Source organism: Parasteatoda tepidariorum, chromosome 4 (assembly GCF_982258835.1).
Source record: "Parasteatoda tepidariorum strain Cologne lab strain chromosome 4, Ptep-v5.0, whole genome shotgun sequence".
NCBI classification, from domain to species: Eukaryota; Metazoa; Arthropoda; class Arachnida; order Araneae; family Theridiidae; genus Parasteatoda; species Parasteatoda tepidariorum.
Window position 1 is genome coordinate 73,638,690 of NC_141758.1, and position 23,405 is coordinate 73,662,094.

Sequence of the window (23,405 nt, forward strand, 5' to 3'; positions counted from 1 at the left end):
TTATTTTAATATTCTTTCTTCCTTTGTCTATTTCTCAACGGCAATCAAACAGACTTTGTTTCGTCTTCTCTTATAGTGATTCATCAGATTTTGATAGATGCTGATTGGCGGTTTCTAATAAGTGTATTTTTCTAAAGGAATTGTGAAGGATTCTAAAAACATATATTAAGAGGAGTGATTACGGAATACCATGCATGTTTTCAAACTATAACACGTAATAAATTTTTTGCGGCATAAAATAAGGAAAACCATTGTAGTTCGTTTATGTTCCACTGTGATCGTAAGACTTGATCACTCGATCCAGTAGATCACTCGAAGAGGTAGAAGTCAAGAATCACAATGCGCAAGTGGACTACCACTTTGATAAGTCTGCGAAGAGACTAATAAGAGTTGTGAGGTATCGGACTTCTATAAACTGTTCTTTCGTAAAGTGCTCAACTTCACATGTAGGTCGTTGGGCTATTAATGCTGGCCAGCCAACAAAACCTCCTAGAGGAGAGAAGACCTTAGCACAGATCAATATAGTAGTCCGACAATTTAGTAGTCTCGGTAAATCAGAGTGGCATTAAAATCATCAATGTTAATTTGATTGTGGAAGGAAACTAGAAGGAACGTAACTACTGGCATTGTTACATATACAAAAGTGAATCATTTTGTATTTGGGTCATTCTCACAAAAAGGTGATTTTTTAAGTCCCTTAGTAATAAATATTAGGAAATACAGCAGATTTCTTAATATTTTTCTTTATCATTTTTCGTAAAGTTCTAACTAACAAATCATATGCATTTCTGCTAAATGTATTTAATATTTCATTCTTATTTTTTAATAAACATGACTTCAAAATCCCCTCCGTGGATGTCCGTACGTCTGTGACACAAAATAATTTTTAATGGCTGTTAAACAATTTAAATGTCATTTTAATGATTTTTGAAGTTTTACCTAGCTAAATGTTTATAGTAACTTTTTATTTAATATTTTTTTAAAAAAAATTTATTTTTATAAAATAAATGACTAGTAAACTATGTCCATCAAAAATGAAGTCCATGGACAATTAATATAGTTCCGTAAATATACAATAAAGGGCATCATATGCTAAATCCCTATAAGACAGCTGCTGGGAAAGGTAACCATTCCATTTTATAATGTTAACTATCAGTTGTTTTTGTTTTCTTTGGTGTCAGTTTTGGATTGTTGTGTTCAACTTGGGTTTGGTAAAGTTCTCACCGTATACTCCGTGGACATCATAAAAAAGGTAAGAGAAAATTATTTTATTTTTGATAGATGAATTTTGGATTGCAAAAATAGTATATTTAATAAAAAGAACTGCCCCATTTTTGTAACTTTAAAATTAAACATCAGAAAAATTCAAGAACTATTTTTTGACTCCTCCGTGGACATAACAAGTCCACGGAGGAGAAGACACAGTCAGTGGCAGAGACAATGTGTTAGATAACCATAATACAATTTTAATAATTGAACAACTATTTTCTTTTAATTGATATTTTTTTAAATGGAACAAATGTGTTAATTTGTTTGTATTTTTGAAGAATTTTCAACTAAGTTTAACTTTTTCTTATCGGAGAAGTAAATATTGGCAATTTTTCTAAATAATTTCTGTGTTGTTTAACATTTTTTTTCTCTTCAAATTTTCGGAAAAAAATGGCAAAACCAAAATGTAAAAAAAGAAAGCAATCAAATGTTCAAATGCAAAAGAGAAGGGAACAAGAAAAAACAAGCTAGACAGAAATTAAAAGAAAACTCTATATTGTTTGAAGAAAGTAAAAAGAAAAAAAAAAAGAGCAAGAAACTTTAAAATCTCTATCAGAAAAAGATTTAACAGGAAAATCGTGATTAAATGTACTTAAATTTCTAGAAATTGATAGAAAAAGCCGTTTGCGCCCAGGGAAAAAAGAAACAATAACAAGAAGAAAAAACAAAAATGCTATTTGGATGATAGTATGTTTAACTTGCATAAAATGTTCATAAAAGAGTACCCTCAACACTCAACTTTCATGTGGAGTCTGAATTTTTATTTCAATAGTCTTTACATTTTAATTTATTAATATTCAGTAAGAGTTACTTACGAAATTGTACAACTAGGTTAAAAATGGATGTTTCCTTTCATAGCAGCGTGATTAATCGGAAGTAGCTCTATCTCTAATAATGAAATATTTTATTATTTACTTATTAATGTTAAACTCATATCAGTTGTACCCAATAATTAATGAAGTTGTCTTCATTGACATTTTATATTTTATAACATAAAATGTCTCCTCCGTTGACTATTACATCTCCTCCGTGGACAAGGCAGAATTTAAAATATTTTAAATCTTATAAAAAATAAAAAATAAAACTTGACCATTATTATTAGGACATATAGCAAAAATAAATAAAGGCATTTATGTAGTTTTTATCACTTTTTTAATTACTTTAATTTAAGAAAATTTTTTAGTCAATTTATACCTTTTCAGTAAGAATTACCCATTTATATTAATATCAGTAGTTAAGAAAAACACTACCAACACAGTTAATAAGTATTATATTTAAAAATTCTAAAATGGCTAGAAATGATGAGTCAAAAACAAAGAGAAAAATCTCGTTTCAGGCCCATCCTTATCTATACGATAACAGTTAAATTTTTCAAGAAAATATTTAAATTATAAGAACAAAAATACAATTAAACTTAAAATTACAATTTTCTTTTTTCATTTTCTAATGGGTGACTTATTTAAAATTACAACTTTTCTTAATATTCTAAGAATGGATTTAAGCTTTTTCTTTATATTCTAAAAATGGATTACAAATTCAAAATTACTACTTTTCATTCAAAATATTAGAAATTTACAAATACATATTTTGTTTTATTTTTTAAACGGTGTTAAACTGCAGACCCGATTCTTCGTTTGCGACTATTAATGTTTAACATAGTAGTCCAGTAATTTTGAACCCAACTAACAAGACAAGGAAACTATTGGATCTAGTATTGGGACAAACAAGCTTTCGTAGATGACTTTTCACAGGAACTAACCCACATTTGAGTTACGCGGAAGAAAAAAAACCGCGTAAAGCTCTCACCTTTAATCAAGTAATGGGAATTTAACATCTGATCTCACGTAAGGGGAATTTAACCTTTGATCTATCTACATCTGAGGATATATTACGTCATCACAGTAGTCAGTGCGATCTAGCAGAATTCGTCTCAAACAATCATGGCTGGGATACGAACCTGGGTCCCCATATTGGGCAGCGAGTGCTCTATCCCCTGAGCCACAGGTGCATAATGAAATTTGCATGATAATGAATTTTTATACCTCATTTAATATTGCCAAAACTGTATCTTGCATCTCTTCAACTGGTTGTTTCCGCTTTACGCTAAGTTTTTGGTAGAGAGGAAAATCAACATAGACAGCAGTCTCGATTACTTTTCTTTTTTCTGACTCAGAACGACGAACCCTTCGAAGCTTTAGATCTGTCTCCCCTATATGAAGTGGTATTTCTAAAAACAAGAAATTAAAATATAACCAAAAAGAAATGTTTATTAAAGTTAAACTGAAAATCAAACATTTTAATATATTACTTGATAAAAAAAACTTCATTCGCTACAAAAATATTACAAATTGGAAATAACAGTCAACGTATTTCAAACGTTTAAAAATAGGAGGCCATTTTCAAGAAGTGAATAAGAAGAAACAAAAGAGATTTGAAAAATAAAACGTGAAGTGGCCAACGCGGAAAAAAGAGCTTTTGATCAAGTAATATCTTACCGCTTTAGTTTTTTTGGGATTATATATTAATTGTCAATTTATTTATTATGAAACATACGAAAACTGGTTTGTAATCAAACTCTCATGGTCAAAAATTTTGTGCAGTTTTAGCAGCTAAGAATTGCAATGCACGAGATGCATTCTTACTAATTAAACGTTGGCATTGTAATTTATATTTTATTACTTGTGATTTAATTGGATAGGCACATTTCTGTTTGGTATATATTTCTAAGTATATACAATAAAAATTACATTAAATTTTTATCTGCTTATTGTATGCGCCCAAATAATACGTTTCTCATGTCTGATTTCGTAACTTCAAACAATGCCAGCACTTATAAATTATGATTTGTAAAGTTAGGCCTTCGAAAGATTAAGATTGAGTCCTAGAACGGGGAGATGTAATCATTAGATCAAAAACTATTCAAGAAGTTCACTTTTTGCTTTTATTAAGCACAGCGCAACAGTTCTATTTCGAACATATTTCATCCATATTATTCTATATTCTTTATTTAAACATGTTTCTGCTCAGTCAATAAAGTTAATTTATTATTGTTCCGCCTCTTTACACAGTAGAAAAAACGCGTTTCTCGCTTATTATTTCTAAGTTTTTATGTCTATAAGGTGTTTATTTATACTAAATCGATGATGATATAAGACTTCACAAATATTTTTACACGTATCTCATACAAATTTTTCAAGATAGGAGGGCTAACTCTAGATTTTTTTTTCACTAGGTAGTTCTGTTAAAAATTTGGTCTTGTAGTACACAATCACTTTACTGCACCTAGACACCCCTTTTAGAACTATAGTTACAGCTATTCGGCAACTAAGAGAGTGAATACAGATTTTGGGTGGAATTTTAATCTGATATGTTTAATACCCTTCACTAAAACCGGACTACCAGATTTCAATCGATAATTATGAAGACATGTCCTAATAAAATTAAGAAAACAATCACACATCACTTGAAGCATTTTAACTTAAATATATTTTTATCCAACAAAAAGAAATTGTTAAACTAAACACATAAAAAAGAAATACTTTTTTTCTTAAAATTAGAGTCCACATAGGACCTCATATTTAAAAATCCAACAATATTTTTTTAATCTAATACCATGATATTTACCGAACTGTTTGTTACGTTCAAAAATAATATTTTAACTAATTCTAAATGAAATTTTCATTAAATCTTTTCTGAAAGGAAGGAAATTTCAACACTATTTAGAAATAACATTTATAATTAACATAAAGCCATCCAATTGCATTTTGCTTAAAGCCAAGCGTTAAACATCAATTTATTAAGTAAAAAAAACTATTAAGTATTAACGTAAAAAGTGCGATTAATTAAGTAATAGATTAAACACCTATTATATAATTTTTTTTTTTATCGTTTCATCTCAACTTCACGGTGCATGGCCAAGGATTCGATTTTTCTCCCTTAGTTGGCAATGAATCAAGCTAACGTAAAACCTTGAAAATAAAAAGTTCAATTACTCCTCTAATAATAAACAGTACAGAAACCGTAATTTTAACCAAAATAGACATTTTTATGACGGCTACAAACTAAATTACTTGTGGCTGTTGGAGCTCTTATAGGCCTCATCAATATGTATGTGATGTTGCGCGCATTGAACTAAAGACATTATCAGCGGTGATTCGTTATCTTTATGCATTCTTAGCTGACGAGCGCCATTTTTTTGAACGTATAGAAGGAAACTAAATGGTAATTTTGTTCTTTTCCTCGTTATTAATGAATTTATTAGAATTATAAAATTGTAATTTCATATCACAGCGGTATAATTTTATTTTCAATCGTAAAAACATTATGAAAAAGAAAAGAAGAATATTCGCCGCCATTTTTAACGGAAGTGTTAACTTTACAAAATGTTAAGAAATTAAAAAAAAAAAAAAAAAAAAAAAAAACTTACTTATTTGTTAGTATTTTAAGAAAAAATTAGGAAATTTATATACTGGATATTTATAACTTTTTCAAAGTATACTATATATTTTAAACTATTAAAAAAAAAACTGTTGATATCAATGATGTTAAGCATTTCTTTTAAAGAATTCTCAAAATATTGAAGAAAAAACAAAACGAAGAAATTTTTTAAGAGAATTAGCTTTAATTCTATAATTTAAAAATTCCAAAACGAATTTTTTTTTTTTAAATGAATTCGTTTTAGAATTAGTTATAACTCTAGAAATTTTCAAAACGAAGCAAAATTTTAAATGAATTCGCTTTAGAATTGGTTATAACTCTAGAAATTTCGAAAACGAGGAAAAATTTTAAATGAATTCATTTTAGAATTAGTTAATTCTAGAATTTAAAAATTCAGAAAAGAAAAAAATAATAAATTGAAGAAATAAAGTGATTTTCAGAATATTACAATATTCAGAATATTACAAAATTCAGAATATTACAATATTCAACAATTCAATACTGAATCAATTAAATTGTGTTGAATTGAATAGTAATGCACATGGGGTGCATTTTTGATTAAATATGTGGTGATCGGGGGGGGGGGGGCGACAGGTAGACAATTTTTCAATCGACATTTGTTACATTTAGTTAACCTGTTACCGGTGGCAACCGTTAATTTTGCCTTATAGTTAGCTGTAGCATCACATGATTTGTTTAAAAATTTTAAAATTTAACTTTAGAAATAGTTTAATTTGAAATATGAATCATTGATCTTAAAGCTGAGCCAGTTTCTTCTTATAGTTAATCAGTCGAGCTCTATCTGCAATAAAAGCAAATGAAGCAAAACATGTAAAAAAAATCTAGTAAAACAATGCCTGGATAAATATTTATATTAAACGATTATTATTACTTTTAAAACATGTTTTCGAAGTTTATCCATCATTTAATTCAAATATAATTTTTTCCTTTTTAAAGGTTGATCAAAATAAATAAATAAATAAATAAAATTACACGTTAAAATATCAGATGGGCTTTTAGCAGTTATTTAAAATGTTCACATACAAGTATAAAATAACACATGAAATATTTTATTAAATTTACAGTAATTCCAATGTAAAATAATCATATTTTCACACAAAAAAACAACACTGTAAAATCTCAGTTTTAATTTGTTAAATAAAAATGTAACAAATTATTTCAAAGGAATTACAGTGTAGGACGCATTCTCAAATTATAGTGAGAAAACATTACTTTTGTAAATAGCAATAAAAAATTAACAAATTTCAAGGCTAGGAAACTTGATATATTGAAACTTTATCTCAATCGTTACAAGTATCTGAATTCCAAACAAACATTCAGTTAACTTTAAAAAAAATTGAAAGAATTTTAATACTCTAAAAATAAAGCATTTCATTTGGTATTAATTAGAAATAATTATTAAATTCAATATCTATATGAAACAGAATTTTATTAATATTTATTTTCAACTTATACAATTACCGGCACTCAAGGTTCCGATACATTTTACTGTAAAATCCATTTTTACCGGAATATGTTACGAAACAAAAATCTGATATATTACACATAATTACAGTAAAATAACTGTATCACCCTAATTAAATAAATATAACTGTAAAAATCACGATAAAACATTTAACAATAAAAATAGATTTTACGGTTGATGCACCCAAAGTGCCGGTACATTATACTATAATTTGATCCAGAATTTTTTGCAGTGCACGCTTTGCAGCTTTCACTTAAAATACGTTAATAAAAAAACAACAATTTTTTGAAAAATTTTTAATGACACAGGAAGAAAGTTCAGGGTGATTATAATTAAAGCTACGATTTCAGAAATTGATAAATTTGAAACTACTCGTGAGAATTGAGAATGACTTGATATTTTAGCAGAACAATGGTGAGGCGGTGAATTTTGCTTGGCAAGGGAGGAAATGGTTCCAAAATTTGCCGATAGATGGCATTTTACGGGTAATGTCAGGAGAAAGGCCAAAAATGGATTTATTACACACAGAAGTGTTGTTAGCCAAAACAATAGAAATGCAGGAAGCAATAGTGTTCTGGGGCTTACTAAAAAATTATTAGCGAAAAGACCAGAATACGTGTTTACGGCGGCAACAACGATAGTGCTAAAAAAAAAAAAAAAAAGAGCTTCATGGAACAAACATCATACTGACGATTAAGTCATAAGTTGTTCGATGTGCCCTCCGCCATGTTCTGATACTAATTGGAAGCACAAAACGGCATGTTCCACAACAGATCGGAGGGTATCAATGCCGGAAATCAGCGGGTTTAAGTTTGGGGGAACGTGGTGGCCACGTTGTTGGAAAATGGTGGCTTATGATCCTATCATCTCTGAAATGAGCTCTCAAAAGTTGCTTCACAAGAGTAGCAATGTGCGGAGGAGAGCCTTCTTGCATGAATATTGTGCGATTCACACACTTTAGCTGCTGAAGTGCTAATACCACTTCTCAGATACTACTGTTCGTCTGTTCTAATGATGTGGCCACATCTTCCATTGCCGCAGCGGAAAGTGGTTTCCTTCCTCTACCCTGCTTCACGTCAAATGAACCGGTCTCTTCGAATTCAGCAATATTTTTTTGCAGATGGCTATTGGAATCAATGTAATAGATTTTAATGTTCGAAACTTCCTAACAGTTGTAAGTGTAGATTCATCGTTCTTATGAAAATGCTTCAAACGAAGAAAGCGATCATTCATAGTCAGATTCATGATGAAGCATTCAGACAAAGAGCTGGTGCTCTGCATTTTTATGGCATAGCATATCTCCAGACAATGTGAACTCTAACAGCTCCATCTATCGGCAGATTTTGAAACTATTTTTTCCTTCACTAAACAAAATTCCATTGCCTTACTATAGTTCTACTAAAATATTAGGTCATTCTGACAAGTAGTTTTAAAATTATCGATCTTTGAAATCGTAACTTTAATTATAATATAACAACAAAGTAAATAAAAATTTACATTATATAGAACTTCTGCATTGAAAATTACTTTAAACATTACCTTTATAGTCTCCACCACAATAATCAGATGAATGTTTTACTTTCATCAGCACATGCGCCCCGTCAGATTTTGAAACATTCAAATTTGGATCCAATTTTTTATCATCAGACAAATGGGTTAGAGGCCTCAAGACATAAGCTTGGTTTTCAGTGGTAATAACGCCTGACTACAAGATAAAAATAGTTGATCGATTATATTGAAAATTCCAATTAATAAAAACTATCATCATTACTTTATTAACTTACTAAGTACAAAATATTGTACTTACCCTGAGTGATAATTCTCAAGGGTAATGTTTTCTAAGAGTTTCTAATCCCTCTAACAACCACATTGTCATCCGCCAACTGTTTATTTGATATTGTAGATTTGAATAGTTAACACTCGAGAATTATAATTCAGTGTCTGTGGTACTTTTGTTTATTTTGGTACAATTATATTTATAGTACATACGAATAATTTTCCTCGATAACTTATAATTCTGAGTTTGTCTTTCTTTATTTGAATAAATATCCTTGTAAATCAGAGAGGATTGAGAGAACTTATGCTGGTTTTTTGGTTTTGTTTCAGATTAGGCATCCATGTCGAATGCTTCTGCTTCTTAATTTAACCTCTTGCCGTCGGGATTCGTTCAACCAATAAAGAAACGGTAGAAACACTAAAAGTTTATAAGACAATGTTTATTGTTCACACATTTACCATATAGTACCTGGAAACCACTAAATAAAGTAGTAACTAAACGTTAAGATGCAAAGTTATTGTGGTGGCTGGAGGGATAAAGCACTCGCCTATCAAAGCGGTGAGCCAGGTTCGAATAACAGCGATGGCTGATCGATACGAATTCCGCATCCGGCTTGCACCGACCCCAATGCAGACGTAAACTATCCTCCGTAGTAGACTGGTCATGGTTAGAGTCCCCCTACCACCTAGCTAACAATGGAAGGTTTTCGTGATTTTTCTCTCCATGTAACGTAAATGCGGGTTATTTCCGTCAAAAAGTCCTCCACGAAGACAAATTTCTCCCAATACTTGATAATGGAATTCCCCTCTAAAGCAGCGGATATCTTCAGTGGCAGACGGATCATGGGCTTAGAGTCCCCTTGCTGTTAGACTAACTGTGGGAGGCTTTCGTTGTTTTCCTCTCAATGTAACTCAAATGAGGAGTTAGTTCCAACAAAATGTCCTCCACGAAGGAAAAATTTCTTCCAATACTTGATCCTGGAGTTCCCTTGTCTACTGGATTGGATTCAGAATTACAAGGTTACGGAATTGAACATGGTTAGTTGTAAACCCAAAATTGGGTCGGCTGTTTAACGACGGCTGTAAAATAAAATAAAATAAACGTTAAGATGCCGAGTTATGGTGGCTCGGAGATAGAGCACTAGCCTTCTAAAGAGGTGATCTGGGTTAGAATCCTGTCGACACGAATTCCACATTCGGCTTACACCCACCGCAGATGTAAATGATACTCAATGTAGACGGAACATGGGTTAGAATCTCATTGCCATCAGACTAACCATGAGAAGTTTCCGTGGTTTTCCTCTCCATGTAACTGAAATAACAGTTAGTTACATCACAATCTCCTCAAGAAGGTAAATTTCTTCCACTACCTGATCTAGGAGTTCCTTTATCTTCAGGATTGGGTTCAAAAATACTACGTTACGAGGTTGGACATTGGTGGTCGCAAATTCAAAAATTGGGTTGGCTGCTCAACGATGGTTATCAAAAATTAAGAGGAAAAGATTTTACTATTTAGAGTGGCAGACAATATTAAATTTATAAATAACAGTGTTGCCTGAAAGGCACAATTTGAGTGTAAAAGGTTAGTTTTACTTTTAGAGCCTTTCACTATAGCTAGGAAACTTTGTAAACTAATAGAAAAATAATTTTAATAAAATTCGTTTTTCCCTATACTTTATTTGCAAAAAATATTTTTTTACTTATTTACTATTTTACTTAATTGTGGTTGAAAACAATTCGAATTTTAAGTTCTGCAAATTTTTACATCTTCTTAAGCCACGTGATTTTAGATGACAAAAATACAAAGATAAAACGGAATTAGCATTTGAAAATGCTTCTCTTTTGAAATTTTATAATTCTGAAATTATTCGTTCGATTTCATCAAATTTTAGTACTTTGTCTTTTAAAACTACATGGTTAAAGAATGTTCAGAAATTTGTATACCTTACCCTTGAAAACTTAGCAAAGTCAAATTCATTAACAGTGTAAGGTAAGCGCCCTTCAAACAATCAAGATTGGCTAAAAGTACGTGAAAATCCGATATATCGTGAGTGCGTGAAAATCCGATACTAAAGAAAATTATTTAGGGTGATTCCTTTTTTCTTCTTCTTTTTTAAGCTCACCGTTTATCAAAGAGCTTAAATCAGACAATTTCGTTTTACATATTTCATACTAGTACTAAGGTGAAACCATGATTCGAGGACAAATCAAAGGAACGTTTTCAAAAAATTTTGCGATTCGAGGAGATCCCTATATTTATGGAAAATATTAATTCATATTTGCAATAAAGTTTTCCTTTTTTCTAAATTATTAACTAATATCAGATGCATAGCCTTCATTAAGAAACTTGATCTCATTACTGAGCAGTTTTGATATATAATATGAATTTCTGCTTTCGTTTAACATTTTATTTTAATGTGCAACCATCGTTGAACAGCTGACCCAATTTTTGGGTTCACGACAACAAATGTTCAACTCCGTAGCCGTGTAATTTTGAACCCAATCCAGACGACAAGGAAACTCCTGGATCAAGTATTGGGATAAATTTGCCTTCGTGGAATACTTTTCGATGGAACTAACCCGCATTTGCGTTACATAGAGAGGAAGACCACGAGAACCTCCCACGGTTGGTCTGACGGCAAGGGGACTCTAACTCATGATCCGTCTACCACTGAGGATATACGTCAGCACTGTGGGCATTGCAAGTCAGATGCGGATTGTTTAACATTTGTAAAATGAAGAAATACATGATTATTAGTTTGATTTCCGTTGAAATTACTTTCAGACGAGTACGAAGTTCCATAAGTTAGTTTTAGCATAGTATTTTGTTTTTCACCTGTATTCTCCCTAAAACAAAGTTATTTTGCATAAAAAAGGCATTAGTTTATATATATATATATATATATATATATATATATATATATATATATATATATATATATATATATATATATATATATATATATATATATATATATATATATATATATATATATATATATATATATATATATATATATATATATATATATATATATATATCGAGGTCTTTTCGAACAAATTTGAGTATATTTTCTTTCCTCACAAAGTTTGAAAGTTTTTGAATACAAATATTGAAATTCGAGGATTGTTCTTATCAACTTATCACCATGTCTTATCACCTTACTTATTACCCCGCTTACTTTTCGTGCTTCATATCAGTCCGACTGCTCAAATTACTAATTTGCATTATCCATGAATAAATGAGAAGACAAGAAAAATTAAAGATGTCACAATAATGCTTCGTAATATATATCAGAAAAATAGATATAGATAATAAAATTTATTTTTCGCACTTTCAAACAGCTAGAGAATAATAAATAAGTTAAAGAAATATATATACAGTCAAACCCCGCTATAGTGAACCTTCAAAGGACCGAAATTTCGGTTCACTATAACCGGGAGTTCACTATATTCGGTACACAGGCAATTTCACTAATGGTTCCCAAACTCCTCCCTTTTATTACATTATATTCATATAAATGACTGAAAAATATTATGTAGTAGCAAAAAATGTGTTCTTTTTCATCACTCTTCGTCTTGCGTACAAATAAAAATTGGTAATCTTTAGCTAATGACCAATCCTCAACATCAGATATGGAAACACTTCCCGACTCTCAGATAATTTTTCCTGAATTTCTGTTATTCCGCTTTTTAAACCTGTCTAACCTGCCATTCGAGCACATAAAAGTAGTTTCTATAGATGGTTTTAAAAATCGGTATATGTATTTATTTTGAAGTACAAATTTCAAAATTATTACAAGGAAAATGGGGGGGGGGGGAATCAGTCGGAGACAGGAAAAAGTTCATTATATCTAACTTTCTCACTTTTTTGGTTCACTATATCCACTAAAAATAACATTATACGTGTATAGCAAGGCACGGGACCGAGCATTTCGTTCACTATACCCGGGAGTTCACTATAAGCCGTGTTCACTATAGCGGCGTTTGACTGTATATGTTTTTGACAACTTTTATTAAATCTAATTCCTAAGCTCAAACTTATTTATCTTTTACTCTGAGCAGCTTACTAATTTAATGAAATGAAAAGGCGTTCACTTCTACTTGGTGATGATTAATTAGCTTTGATTCAAACTATTTCATTTAAGCTTGCTATTTTTAAAACAGTTGTAAAACAGCAGGTTTAAGAAATTGAAATTTTTAACACATATTTTAAAATATTTTACCCCAAAATGAGATAAAAGTGTAACCTAATAAGAAGGTATAGAGCGCAAAAAAATAAATGGACCACGCTGAATAACTTTTGATTCAATGATCGGATCTCCACGCTCTAGGACTCAATCTCAGTGGTTCGAAAGGGTGGCTTCAAATAAACTAATTAATCAGTGCAGACGATATATTAAATTACGAAATCAGACCCTAAACTTTTCTAAATAAACATACCTTTTTTGTGATGGATTCCGATTTCTGACCCCAAAACATAGGGTATAGCCACAATATGGGAAATATGGTTTCCATAGCTAGATCAGGAAAGCGATCCGAAGTTTTAATCCCTTAATGTTAATTTTACATTTTTTAGTATTTCGCCATATTTCGAGAACTTTTTATCGGAATTTAAATATTCTTGAACACAATTATTAAATTCGTTTATCTACAGATCATTCCACGTAAGAAATAACATTAAGTATATATTTATTATTTTTTACTATTTTTTTAATAATAGTCGAAATTTTTTTTAATTGTAAGGTATACATATTTTAAATCATTTTAACGAACGTAATTTTACATGGTTAGGAAAAAAAAACTAAATTAAATCTAAATCGATCGAATAATTGAAAAATCGAATTTTAAATATACGACTTTTTATATTCGCCGTTAAAAGGCATGCTTATTCAGAGAAAATACGTTTAAATGTCTGATTTCGTAGATTGGAATATCATCTGTACTAATTAATTAGCATATTTGAGGTCACTTTCTTGAGTATTAAGATTGTTTCCTAGAACGTGAAAATCCGATTATTAAATCAAAAGTTATTTATGGTGGTCCTTTATTTTACGCACCATACTAAAAACAAATAAAAAATTCAGATTGGTTTTACAATATAATTAATTCTCAACACTTTGCAGACAGATTGGAGAGATCACCCAGTTTAGAAATAGTTAGTTGTAGCTGTTGAAAAATTCGAGGTGGCTAGTTTATAGTCTGGCGTAATTTGTTCGGTTGGCAAAGTGTTAAGATTTGAAAGAAATAAAACATAGTATTGTTATCGATGTTCGTCACCTAAATAAAACCTTGAAACTCTGGAACTAAAGAGACTAAAAAATTTATTTGATCATAACATGCACGCAACAGATTTAACTAAATAAAATAGTGTGTTAGCAAAAAGGGCAAAAGGGGGAGAGAGAGCGGAAAGCAGCATTGTTCGCTTCCCTATTTTTCAAGTGTAAAAGAAAATAAATAAATATCAAGCAAATAATAATAGTACCATTGAATAATATTTATCACAATCAAATTTGTTTGTTTTCATCAAATGCGCTGCAAAGTTTTCAGTAATATTTGTTTATATTTTTGTATAAAACATAGTGTATTATACATTTTATTACGCTCTATCATAAAAGAAATTGAGCATCAGAACCTTCTAAGAATTTTTTTATTTCGAAAAAATATCATCTGTAATTTTATTCAAGAAAAAAAATACAATTAAATTAAATGTTCATTTTTTAAGTAGTTCTGTAACTTCAAAATAGTTTCTCCTGAAAAAATGTTAATTGGTTCAGATGAACTTGAGAAGCAATGGGAAACGTGGTGAAAAGTATGTTCATCTATTCATAAATTAAAACAAGATGTTTGCGCATCTAGAAGGGAGTTATGGGTATATAAAGGCACTTATAGATGCGAACTATAAAATGACGGTAGATATAAATTCGGCATCCTGATGTAGCTCGAAGGCCAATGGTTAAATTTTACATTGCAAGAAGACTAGGTCCGATTTTTGCTTTTATTTCAAGTTCTAGAAGATTCGAAGAGTCCCAAAACACGAGAGTGCTCATAAGCAAATCAAAGCAGCACCCGGTTAAAACCAAAGCATTTATGTAACCATATAACATATATAACCAGGTAGTAAACACCTGAAACGATTTGCACCTAAACGATGTTGTTTTTCATCTATTCTATGAGATCAATGGTGAGGTGGTATGTGACGAGTTAAGTGAGCGCTTTTTAGCTCTCCAATTTGCACCTCAATAAGCAACAGGGTCAATGTGAAGACGATATAACCCTTTGACGCAGAATTTTTATTAAACATATTTTTCTTACTTTAATCATTATTTTGCATTAATTTAAGTCAAATAAGTAAAATATATTAGATTTAGAATTTTAATGATTTATGGTTACGAAATAAAGCATAAAACCCCGGTGTCTTTTTCTGCGTTAAAGGTAAAATCTTCCAAACACGGCTCACAACCGAACATTCGTTTCTCATATTTACACTTTTTTAGATCTAAGAGAAAGAGTTATTCATCGTTGAAATTTCTTTATTTTATAAAATCATTTATTGATAAATTTTTGAATATAAAAGAAGAAAAAAATTCTATTTGCTTTTTATTTGAATTTTTTATTTTAGTATAAACATAATTCCGATCATCTAACAATTTTTTAGTAAATATTATACTGTTTTTTAAAATTGAGAAACACCAAAATATATTTTTGTTTGTATTTAGAATGTCAGAAAAAATATATAAAAGGAGAGTCGGTGTCTCATCTGCGTCAAAGGGTTGAAAGGCAAATTAGCAGGCCACCTGAGATAAATATGTGAATGCGTTTGAAGTTCTACGAGTTGATTGTGTGGATTCGTTGAAAGTATGCTTTATGGCATATAGATTTATTAAGAGTGAGTCAAATTTTCTCTTAAATAATTTGATCTTTAGAATATTTTGCTAATGGTCTTTCAATTTGTGCAATATAAGAAAAATAAGTTCTTTGACGCAGAAAATAAAACCATCTTAATTGAAACCAATAGAAAATTTTAAAGAAGAAGGCAATGAAAATAATGAAAAAAAAATATATAATTATGACAATCGAAGCTGACGTTGTCAAGGGGTATCAGCCCCGGAAGTCATAAAACTGCAAAACCTTCCCTATCGAGGGAGCACGACAAATGAAGGATTTTCAGAATGAAGTGTGCTTTTGTTTTAACAAAAGAATGTTTTTAAGTAGGTTTTTTGAAAATTGTTTTTCCTTTTGTAATTGGTTTATGTATTTTACTTTTGTATTTTGTATTCTTTTTTTTTTCTCTTCCTGGGCTTCTTGATGGGGTACAGATTGAGCAAAGTTTAGACATTTGTCGAGCTCTCTCGATAGAAGAAGTTTTGCATTTTTATGACTTCCGGGGCTGGTACCCCCTGACTGGTACCTTTTCCGGGGTTGACCCTCAGCTTTGGTTGTCATTATTATGTATATATATATATTTTTTTTATCATTTTCATTGTTTTCTTCTTTAAAATTTTCTATTGGTTTCAATTTTCTTGAGGAATTTCTTCTGCATTGCGCAATTTTCCTTTGGAATTATAGTTTTTAACTGTTTTTTACATGATTTTTGATTTTCCTCTTAACTGATTAATAATTTCGAAATTATAGTTTAAATAATTTTTTTATTTATGAAAACTGCCTCACCATTTCTTTCCGTGTTCCGCACATGGAAATAGCTGCAAGACCACCCATATGAGATAGCAAAATTCCATGATAGTGGCAATTTTCGGTTATGTTCTGATCGCTATTAGGATATTGGATCGAGTCAGTTAAATCTTGATTTGGTTCCAACTCAATGTAGAAAGCATCATTGGATGTTTTTATGATTAAGAATCGTTCATCTTCTCGCAATGATCTTTTGCCTCTATGTTGAGATGAATGCAACAAGGGATAAACAATTTCAAATTGAGCTGCAAAAGATACAGAGAAAATATGTTAATAAATTATATGGTACTTAACCTTTTTTCGGTAATTTTTAAAATCTTACTTTAAATTTTTTTTTTAAGTGAACTAGATTAAAAGTTTACAACTGAGAGCCACTTTTATTTTGACAATAAAAGTAACATAAAAGTGAGATCTAATACTTTCTACTACAGTGATTCTCAACCTTTTTTTTTGTGGTGGCACACTTTTAACGATTTCGAAATTTGACGCACAAAATGAGAAAAATTAGTTTAAAAGTTGTTTACTTACCTATAAAACACTGTGTTAAATAGTTTGTGATAATAATTTTGAATGAGAAATAAAATAATATGTACTACAAAAGCAAGTTTATTAAGGGATTAATTATTTCTTCCGATTAATTTTTTGTTAGTTAGAAACAGTTATTTATTTTTTTGCTAGTTATTAATTGTTAGCTTGTTTTCTATAGTTATTATATGTTCGTTTTTTTTAACATTAATTCTTATTTTTTTGTAATTTCTTGTAAACTAGTATTTTTGCTAATTATTTATTGTTAATTATCCTTTGTTAATTTGTTTTTATAACTATTTATTGCATAGCTTACTTTAATGATTAGTTTCTATTTCCGTTTGAAAGTTAATATTTAGCTTGCTTTCCTTAGTTAATTAATAATTTTAATAGTCATTAAATTTCCTACCTATAATTTAAATTTTATTTAAAATTGTCAAAGACAATTTTAACACTTCCTTCTTATTCTAACTTATTTTAAGATTGTCAGAGACAAGACAATCACCGACAAAGATGTTCACGCGGTTAAAGTATGGAAAAATTATAAAAAGTATTTGTAAAAAACATTATAATTTTTATTGCATAATTTCCAATATTTGGCGGCACACAAAAGTGCCGCGGCACAGTGGTTGAGAATCACTGTTCTACTACTAAGAAATCGTGATAAAATATTTAAAAAAATGCCCACAGAATAAAAATCCGGTGAAATTATCTAATTTAAGGGTAATGACACTTATGGTAAAAAGAGCCATAATTCTGATTTATAATGGCAAAATATACGGTATTTAAACCATTCATTTGGTAGTCTTTCCGTTTATATGGTAACGGTTTACCGTAAATTCTTGTTCACAAAATTGCAGTTCTTATTACCACACATTTAGTAAAAAATATAAAAAAGAAAAGTAAATTTAACCGGATAAATGGTTATTATGCTATGATCTAGGGCAGGGAGGGCGAACCAATCTACGCGACACAAGATTTTGGGCAAACCACCGATCACAAAGTTCTCTATGAAGCATATCAAAAATTAAATTAAAATTCACAAAAAAAAAAGAAAAATTATTAACAAAAGAATTAACAATTATTGCCAAAAAAGCAACTAATAACCATAAAAAACAAGCAAACAATAAATGACTATGAAAAAAAAATTAACAGTCCTGCTCAAGCTAACATCTTACAACCTAATATAAGTTATTTGTCATCTAATCTGCAATAACAGAAGTCACACTGATGTTACTTTAAGTTGAATTACGCGTATAACTGAGACATTGCAAAATGTATTTTTTTCACAGTAAATAAAGAGTTTTGAGTTGGCACTATTTTGTATGATTATTTTCCCAATAATCACGAAGTCAAAATTATTTGACGGCACGCCTATGACCTCATTAAACATTTTTTTAGAAAAAATGGCACATTGGTGCATAAAGGTTCGCCACCCCTGATCTAGGGTACCATGATAAATTTACCAAATTTTACCCCATTTACCAAATTTTATCACATATTTTAAAATTAAACTTTATGTTAATTTTAACGAAATTATTACGATGGTAAAAATTACCGAGCTTTTTGGTGTTCTAATAGAGTAAGAAACACGATAAATTTTACCATATTCTGGTAGTTAGCTGGTTTCGTCTCAGTGTGGAAGATTTCATATCATTCAAGTTACAGAGCCTAATCCAAGGGATACCCTGTTTTACGCTATAGCTGTGAATTCTAACAAATTAATTACGGTAAGAACTAAAACTGCTATACATTTTTTATAATTTAAATCAAGTTTATTACTGTTTAACGCTTACATTACGTTATTCAACTTTTTTTGAAAATTTCGACTGTAATACAAATGTTTTAAAATCATATTTAGTGACTGCTGTTATCATATGGTAATGTTGGTTGTATTACATTTAGGGAAGTATAATAAAAAAAAAATTAAATATAAAAACACGAATTAAAGATTTTAATTCAATTTTTTAATATTTTTTCTAGTAAATCATGCTTATTATTAACTAATTAATTAATTAATTAACACTCTTATTATTAACTAAGATTATTAGCTACTAATATTAACTAAGATATATATTAACTAATTCTATATATAATAATTATAATAATCAGTTGAAATATATATTAACTAATATACATTCAATCTTATAATTAATTAATTACGTAATTTTTAATAATATTAAATTATACTTATTATTTTTATAATATATTAATACTCACGTGTATGCTTTTCAGATGATTTGTAGCTCTGTAATTTTGAGAATGGATGGCTCTGAAATGTAGGTATATAAAAAATTAAAATTTTTAATTTAAATGGAAATAATTAGAATAATGCGCTTTTCAAAATATGAGTCGGCAAAAAAATACAAATAAACTAACATAATTAAGTTGAAAAAATTATATGAACATGCATCACGTAAATAAAAATTACAGTTTGATTCATATATAAAATAATGTCATATTATCAGTCATAAAATTTCTTATAAAAATTCCTGACAATTTTATAAAATCTGTGTTGCATATTTCAAGTAGTTCTGAAATCTGAGTGTATGCAAACCATTGAAGCAAAAAATAAAATAAATAAATACTGATTGTTTGAAAACAAATTTAATTTATGTATTAAAAAATTATAAATATTTGTTTACAAAAGTTTTTGATAAACAGTATATTTTAAAATATGGATATGATTTTTAATCTAAATTTCTCAATTATTCACCTCACATCCTTTAAATGATTTTGCTCAAATACGTAAATTCATTTAAAATATGATTTGCTTGAATATGATTAAAATGTAAATTTTAAAATTCAATAAACACATTCGTTTTTTTTTAAAAAAAATACAAAATTAAAACAATATCTGTTTCGTTTAATAGATAAATAAAAAATGTTGTAAAATTAGATTAAAAAGTTAAAATTCTTTAATGGTGTTAAAAATTATATGATCAGAAACGCCGATTACTAATTAAAAATCTCTGACATTTTCAAAATATAACCAAATTTTTAAAACTTCTAAATAAAAGTTTAGAATTTTTCTAAAAACATTGTTAAGAAGGATTCCTTTAGAATATGATGTGGATTTGACAAACATTTAGCAATTTCTTTAGAGTTTACAGGGTGGTTCCACAGAAATGACAACCACGTGTTTTTACTTAAACGGCAACTATAATGTCATTTTTTTTTCTATATGCTCTAATATGAGAGGATCTGGCAACAGATTTGGAATATATCATTAATATCGTTCACGTTTTAAGGAGAATAGTATATGAATTTGCACTTAAAATTAAGTATGATAAGCTGCAAATAATTTTGCTATTTTATAAGAATGCTGTGAAGGAGTTTTTTGAAAACGTGTTTACTTTTCATATTTTTTAAAAATAAATTTATACATTGAATACCATAATTTTGTTATTAATTTATAATAAAATTTTTATATTGAGTTGGCCACAAAAAAAATTTCTACTTAAGAGTAAGAATATTTTAATGGTTGTTGCCTCTATAGTTATTTGATAGTTGGTCAATATGCGTATAAAATAATACATTTATCATAGTTAAAAGCAAAAAAATTTGTGCGACTATATTTTTATACACTTAACTTTTATTCGTTATATATTTATTTATTATATTTCAACGGAAATCCTAACCTTAATTGTATTTTATTGAACAAATATAATTTTATTCTTTAATTATTATTCTAGTAACGTTCAAATTAGAAAAATAAAGCAATATTATAAAATAAAGGATCTGATATTGTTGTACTGATATTTAATATGGGTTAACTGCTAAAATAATTACTCATTAAATTATTGTATTCTTTGGTTTTATATTTCGTCGTTAAAATATGAACATCTATTTTACATTTAATTTTCTATATGGACTAAATTATGTACATTGGGGGTTAGTCAAATGGAAAAAATTAGAATTTTTGTTATAAATTTTTTTTTTTAAAAAATGATTAATTTCTTCTTTTGAAAATTAATGTTTCATAATTAATTTCCTTTATGTAAATGTTAAAATAGATGTTTTTAAAGCATTTCTAAAGGGTATTTTAAGATAAAATTTCTGTTTAAAATATGAATTTCCATTTTAGGTTTGTTTATTTTTTACTTGTTGAGATGACTACTTTTTCTAAGATTGCTTAGTTTAATTAGTACAGCATTTGTATCAAAAGATGTCGACCTTTGTTATTTTTCAGCTTTGTTTGGAGTACAGTGAATGTTATTGCTGAAAGGAAAGGAAGAAAAACTTATAAAAATATCCAACTTTCAAAACTATTTATGACTCTTTGAATAACTGATTTTCAAAAAACAATAATGAAAACTTTTCTAGCAGCAAAAATGAAGAATAAAGTGTTTTGTGCGAAAATTATTGCGCAAATCATTTATGCGTATTATTCCATAAGCCAATTCTGTACATTAAAATATTTTTATTCTGTATCGATTCTGTATATTAAATTCTGTTCGATTCTGTATTCTGTTTACATCGATTCTGCATATTAAAATATTTTTTCCACGATTTCGATTAACTAGTGTAAACTTTACGCAAATTTATACTTTAAGTGTTTCGTAATAATCACCCTTAATATACATATTTTTTATTTGTAATTTGAATGTCAGAAAAAATATATAAAGGAAAAGCCGGTGTCCATCTGCGTTAAAGGATTGAGAGGTAAGTTTATTAATAGTAAATTATAAATATACATCATTTTTTATGTAAATAACCATTGTTGTTGAGCAGACGACTCAATTTTGAGTTTAAGATTATCATTATTCAATCCACAGCTTTGTGATTTTAAAACCAACCCAGAAGACAAGGCAACTCCTGGATCAAGCAATAAGACAAATTAGCCTTTTATTACGGAACAATCTGTATATTATTTTCTTAATGTAAAATAAATATGCAATATGAAAAAAGTCATTAAAAGCAAATAACGTAACAATTATGCTACCTAAATTGTCGTCATTTCATTTATATAAAATAAAATAAAATGTTAATCAAAATTAATAGAGTATTATAAAATTAGCACTGTATTGCAAAATTAATAATGTAATAACTGAGAAGTTAATTGCATTGCAGAATCAGTTCTCAATTCATTTAAATTGTATTAGAACTCTAAACGTTAAAAAGACAACCGTTATATTATAAAAATGTAATACATGAGAAATTCTGAACCATAAGTCATTGTTGCCATTTTGTTCAGATTGAATAACATTAAATCTGGATAAATAATGCAATAACTGGAACGTCAACCTTGTTGAATCAGAACTTAAAGAACATAAAAGTTCGATTAAGGTTTAGAACTCATGATATTAAAAAGATAACGCTTATAACACAATGATGCCATGCACAAATCGTTCTGAATAAAAGTTTAGCTCCGGATGCCAAAAATCTGCATGCAATTTTTTTTTTTTTTTTTTTTTTTAACTTCAAAATATCGTGCAAAATTTTGTATCACAAATAAAAATGATGAATTTCTTTTTATTAACCACAAAAAATGGGCGAATAAGCTACGAGTTTCATCTGTAGTCAATATAATCTTTCGTTTACAAAATTTCGTTCATATAAGCTTAAAAAGTAGTATTTTGAGAGGTTTAGAATCAAACGATAGCTGTCAATTCAATACAAATCAGGATAATCGAAATATTAATCTCTGTTAAAACGATGGAATCTTTCGTTTTTTGTCATTATCTATAACGCAGCAAAACTACATTGAAAAGGAATTTTAGTTTTTTTTTTAAACAAGTAAACATATTTCTGTAACCAGATTGAAATTATAACTAAACTTCCAAATAAAAAAACGATTATATCAATTACCAAATGATAAAGTTTTTATTTATTGTCTCCAGATCAACAAGCAAATTACATTTTTTCTGTCGCGAATATGTATTTCTTCGGAATTTTGAATTTTTTGTATAATATAAAATATTTTCCAAGAACCAAAAACAAACGATGACAACAAATTCAACAATGATAATTACCAATCCCAATAATAAAAATAATATATTTTCAATAAAAACGATGTTATTTTTTTAAAAAATCTTTTTTATCAAAAAAGCAACAAACTGTAAATTTCACATTCAATAAACATGATTTTCGTATGAATTTCAATTATCCTTATAAAAAAATTTTTTAAGAAGCTAAATCATATGATAAATACAAATTTTATACCGTGAATTAAAATTTCAAATATTGAAAATATATTATTCTTGATAAAAACTAGGTG

At 28.7% G+C, this 23,405-nt stretch overlaps 1 protein-coding gene across 1 annotated transcript in view; it reads right to left on the reverse strand.

Annotated features, from left to right (window-relative positions):
- The window catches only part of LOC107451138 (A disintegrin and metalloproteinase with thrombospondin motifs adt-1), a 51,087-nt gene that overhangs the window by 14,964 nt on the left and 12,718 nt on the right, over positions 1–23,405 (reverse strand). The window contains exons 2-5 of the mRNA XM_016067142.3: positions 19,406–19,457; positions 16,640–16,905; positions 8,732–8,897; positions 3,312–3,496 (exon numbers count right to left, since the gene is read on the reverse strand). Of these exons, the coding sequence (XP_015922628.1) occupies positions 3,312–3,496; positions 8,732–8,897; positions 16,640–16,905; positions 19,406–19,457 (669 nt within the window). The remainder of the gene's footprint in view (positions 1–3,311; positions 3,497–8,731; positions 8,898–16,639; positions 16,906–19,405; positions 19,458–23,405) is intronic.